Source organism: Pundamilia nyererei, unplaced genomic scaffold, assembly GCF_000239375.1.
Source record: "Pundamilia nyererei isolate P.nyererei 1_Seehausen unplaced genomic scaffold, PunNye1.0 scaffold00167, whole genome shotgun sequence".
In the NCBI taxonomy this organism is placed as follows: Eukaryota; Metazoa; Chordata; class Actinopteri; order Cichliformes; family Cichlidae; genus Pundamilia; species Pundamilia nyererei.
Genome location: NW_005187568.1, coordinates 447268 through 452771, shown reverse-complemented (window position 1 = coordinate 452771; position 5504 = coordinate 447268). Strand labels below are relative to the sequence as shown.

Sequence of the window (5504 nt, the reverse complement as noted above, 5' to 3'; positions counted from 1 at the left end):
TTTTTTTTAAAGGGCTGGAAACTGATTTTAATTAGAGTGAAGTACTGATTGATATTGCTTCAAAAATCTATGAAACTGGCCACAAAGCTCCAATGAACTAAACACTGAAGTGCTTTTTGGGCAAATGTCTTCCTGAATGATTAGTCTGTTATTGAATGGATGAAATGAATTAAGGCTGTCATTATATCAGAGTTTTATTTGTACTATTATTGCTGTGTAAAAAAAAAATCAAATCAAATTAAAAAAAACAAACAAAAATTGATAATTGAAAAAAAAAAAACCTTGCATCAATGCTGGTAGCAAAATTCTTCTATAACTTTATCTAGTGCGTGCTGTTTTTTTGGTAAGCTATTAAACTATTAGCTATTAAAAGTGAAGCTATTAAACTCAAATTACAAGTACATGGAAGTGGTGAGAACCCAAAACTGCACAACAGCAAACAAAGACATGAATTACAATTTTTCTTTTAACAAATATTATAGGCGCATTGCTAATACAATATTAAGATCTCGCTTTTAAATATCCCAATTATCATTCATTCATTGATGCTGTCGTGACCACAAATATTGATATATCTACAGATTTTCCTGATATACTTCTAACAGATTTTAACCATTAAAATTCTTATTATTATAGTCTATTATAGTTTTTATTAGCAATGTCAATATGAATGACATTTTTCTATAAGCATAAAAAAGTAAAATTACAAGTGCATAGAAGTGGTCAGAGACGACCGATTTTTAGGACTTTTATTACTAATATATATATATATATATTTATATTTATTTATTTTTTCTCCTTTTCCAAGGAACAAAACACAATGAGATTTACCTAATCTTGGGTTTGAGTAGTTATTTCATTTACACATTTGTGCTACTCCTGAGTATTATCAACTTGTTAAAATCTGTCAGGCTCACAATTATTGATGATATCATGTGATATTGACTGTTCACTTTCTTAATATCACTTAACATTTTGTGTTTTGCTGTACCCCCCAATATTGATACATTGGCTGGTTGTCTTTATATACTGACTATTCACATTTATCACAATAATGATAATACTACAAAATCTAAAGAAATTTTGAAATGATTGCATCACTTTGCTCACCGAGTTGTCTCTAATAGTTATTGTCAGTGCATGGTTATTGAATGAATGGCACATCAGTGCTTCTTTAACCAGTGAGGTGTGAGCTCTACATCCATGCTGGAGTTTCATGATATTTGAGGTTTTACTGAGTACTCGAGGTTTCTTCATAGACACAATAAAGCTTGACATCATTTTTTGTTTTTTTCTTCCTCTTGGTTTGAGTGATCAGTTTAATCAAACTCACATGACTACATGATGCAGCATATGGATGTTAATGTAAGTGTGTACAGAGCAAAACATCAATTGCTACCAAGTTACTGGTTGGTGGAAGAACTAAAAACATCAGTGCTCCACAAAGAGTGACACTGACAAACTGTTCTCAGATAAACTCTTAAATCAGCTTATCATTTCTGAGACCTGTTTGTAACGTCAGAGTGTAGATCAAGCCATGGAAGTGATGTCAAACAGAAAATAAATGTTGAGCTCAAACTTGCACAGAGGATCAAAATGAGAGTTTGCCTGTAATGGTCCTAGTGAGGCACTTTATTCAGCACTGGTAACGCCACTCTATTCTTTTACACATAGCATTGAGCTCACGTATCAGCAATATTTATATAAATATTTTCACTTGTTGAATAAATGCTGGATTGCTGTATAAAGTTATCTCAAATAAAATGACAGTCCAGTTTTTTTTTTCTTTAGTGCAGCAAAAAGTATAAAAAGATTCACAGGCTCACTGGTCTTCACAGCAGCTACAAGTCAAATTAGAGTGGTGCTCTCTGCACATCACAGAGCCATGTGCGTGAGGCATTTACAGTGGGTGCATTAGCATGAACTGTAGAATCAACCAGGCAAGAAAGTTCTGCACCTGTTTGTTCATTAAATCTACTCTGGAATTAAATCGTTACCATCAGTTGTAATTGTCGTGTATTGTTGGCTGAAGAGAACAAAGAACAACAGTCAAAGATTAACTACTCTCCCACACATTCATTGATGGGCATGCCACATAAGTTGTTGCTCTCAGTGCAGCCACCATACTGTTCAGGTCTTAGCCAGGTCTTATAATGCATGAAGGTCTACAGAGAGAGAAGTTCTTCAAATATTAAAAACAATCAGACCTCACTGAACGTTTATATGAGACGAGGCTTAGTGCATCCTAACCTACTTCTATAATATAATGTTTAACATGAATAGTTTGATAGTCTACTGTGAACCCTGTTGGAAATATAAATTCAGCTGTCTCGTTTGGGAATCGTCACACAAAACAAGTGCATCTGAATAATGCTACGTAGCTCTAACTATTGTAATTCAGGTATACATTTAAGGTAGCTGTTGCAGTATGGTACATTAGTGACGCAACTGATAATTTATGACTACTTAACACATCACCAATTGGGAACGAGGCCCTGATTAGGGGATGTTTTTAAGCATAAAGTTCATCTCACAACAAGTAGTCCCTGCTGGCCCAGGGATCAGTAAACTCACAATGGCCTTTGTGGTAGTCACACAAAAAGACAAAACACCTTTAAGTGGCCATATGGCACTTAATTGTGTATTTTCCGACTGCTTGTGAGCAGTTGTTGGCAGTCACTGAAATCGACTGAGGGATGAGTAACCACCAGTCTCCACCAAAAAGTGTGTGTTCCATGACTGGTTGGCAAGTGATTGCCCGAGGTTGCTAGTGTGAAGTTAGTATAATGCTGCTACATTAAAAGACTGTTTGCTAGCAGGTTGGCATGGTCACCAGCAGCTTGTGCCTGGATGACAAATTGCCTACAAACACAAAGTACATGTCAAGCAGAAGTGAACCTGAAGGGTCAACACAAACTAAAAACATTTGCCTTCAAAGTAAAAATTGTGCCCTGCTCTTGTAACCACCACATTTCAAACGGCACAACTTTTACTCTGATTTGTGTTGCATTTTTTTCTTCCCAAAGTTTCACTACAGGTCAGAGAGTAATGATAATGTTAGCATACTCCAACCACAGCGATCAAAAGGTGGTTTTTGGTGCAACTTCTTTGTGATGATTTCACCCAGCAACAGCAGCAACCACTTGCCAACAGGCCCTCTGTAGAGATGTGCTTGATCTATGACGAATCATTTTAAGCTAACTTTTTAAAAATGTTAATGGAAGCTAACATTGTCATTCAGAATTTAAAAGTCTGATTAATCATCCGGGACATACCAGTGGCAGAATATGTGCACATATCTATGCCACTCTGCTAGCTACCTACAAAACAGCATTTCTATAGTGGGCAAGCTAACAAACAGGCCCAAGTCCCATCTGATTTGATATGTGAAAGTTGCAGGTAAGTCACAGATATAATGAAAAGTCATAAAGAAAATGTTGATGTACAAATAAGCATTTTAAGGGTCACGTATTTAGAAAATAAAATAAACACAGGATTATTAGTAAAGTTAGTGAATTTCCAACAAAAAATTTAAATGACAATAAAAGAAGCGCCCAACTTCGCTACCATGACTTCTACCCACTCTGCACTGGCTCAGGTCCGCAGAGATACCCCAAACTCCAAAATTGTGTAACATAATGTCAGCAAACTCAGCATCTGATTTAGTGACTCATTCTGTTGTTTTTCTTACTTCCTGCTGGTAGAAACAGTGCCTCAGTTAGTGCAGATAAAAAGTCCCACCGTGCTTCAAGTTTAGATGAACATATTTTTAAAATGATTTTGCTTCACTACAGCAAGCAGAGCTTTATCTCATCAATCTTCCAGAAATCTTAAATATTTTAAACCACAGCTCATGTATTCATTTGTTCTCATGGCTCTATGCTTCAAACCCACTAAAGTTCAGTTTGTTCAATTTGTGTCATTGAGTCTTTGCATGTTTGTTCATTAAAAACACATTCTGCGGACTGGCTGATCTTTCCTCAGTAAAAGCGTTTGCGTTTGTTTTCCTTCCAGCGCCCGTAAACTATTAGCCCTACCACTCCCAGCACGACCAGGCCCACGACTGTGAAGAGAAGGGTGAAGAACAGCTGGACTCCACTCATCCCTTCCTCCTCCACTTCCACTGCAAAGTAAAAGCAAAAAATATTAGAAAAGAAAAAAAAATGGCTGAAGTTTCAGCCCTCTGTTCTCCCAGCTGTAAACATGAACAAATAATATCAATTAGATATACTACATGTATGAGATGTGCCCACATACTGGATTCATGTCTGCCAGTATCAGCCTCATCCATTTACTTGAGCCTTTTATCATCATGCGGGAAGCAGTATAGTATAGTGGCAGACTATACTATACTCATCTGCTCTGTTACATCAACTTTGTGCTCAGCATGCAAAAAATGCTGAGTACAAAACTGTTCAGTTAAATACAAGTGTACAATCATGCTTCTTTTTCTTTTTTTTTAAGCTCAGAGCTTCACAGATTACACAGAGGGAGACGTGGCAACAATCTAAAAAGACAAGACTTTGTGGGGAAAGAATAAAACTTGATTTTGATTTCTTCGCCTTCTGTTTCTCTGCTTAAGCAGTTCAGGAGAATACTGCAGTGGCCACCTCTGCAGTTATGGTGAGCATGAAAACCAGTGGGAGTGCAATGATGCTATTGGTGGTGTAGGGCCTGGTAATACTGGGCCCTCAAGACTTCACACTAGCTGCAACCCCACCCTGAGTAATGGTGCCGATACGGTGCAGCGCTGAGAAGGATGACTTCAGGTTGATGATGATCGTGCTGCATTTACCTTGAAACTGCTCCATGTTGTCAACTCTGGGGATGGTGACTACTTCCACTTCTTCCGCTTCCTGTGGAGTCCTCTCGACTGTAAGCTCATACAGCTTCATGGAGATGATGTCATGGTTATCTAGAAGAACACACCCGTAATTAACATCTTAAGCAACAGCTGACTTCATTTTAAAACCTGAGCTGTTAGGAAGTTGATGTTTAACCCTTTAAGACCTACCATGAAACTAAGTCCGCCAGAGCTTACTTTATATTTTTTACATGCTGTGGAGCCATTTTTGGGAGCATTTCAAGTTGCTATACATCAATACAACCATTATAGCCCAGATTTTAATACTATGTATGCATTAAGTGCATAGTAATTACATAAATTGCAAAAAAGTGCAATAAACTACAAAAAAAATTGAAAATCGTTTTTGCTTTTTTAACATATATTTCTAGTTAGAGAAATTTAAGAGGCTTATCCCTCAAAACTGTAAATACAAAAAAGTTGCACAAAATAGTTTCCCATCACAGGAAATTTATTTTGAGTGTCTTCATAGTTTTATTTTTGAAATACACCAATTTTTATATACTGCACGAAAAACGAAAATAAATATTATACTGCAAATTTGCAAAAAAGCAGCATATGCATCAAAATTAACTATTTCCAGCAGTGCAATATGAGTCCTAAGCATCCCAGAAACGACACAGAAAGTCATAAAGTCAAA

The 5504-nt window shown here is 36.6% G+C and overlaps 1 protein-coding gene across 1 annotated transcript in view; it reads right to left on the bottom strand.

Annotated features, from left to right (window-relative positions):
- Positions 1–1229: 1229 nt before the first annotated feature.
- Positions 1230–5504, bottom strand: part of LOC102196760 (VIP36-like protein) — a 10671-nt gene continuing 6396 nt past the window's right edge. Inside the window, exons 7-8 of the mRNA XM_005745797.1 lie at positions 4796–4915; positions 1230–4123 (exon numbers count right to left, since the gene is read on the bottom strand). Of these exons, the coding sequence (XP_005745854.1) occupies positions 3981–4123; positions 4796–4915 (263 nt within the window). The 3' untranslated portion in view covers positions 1230–3980. The remainder of the gene's footprint in view (positions 4124–4795; positions 4916–5504) is intronic.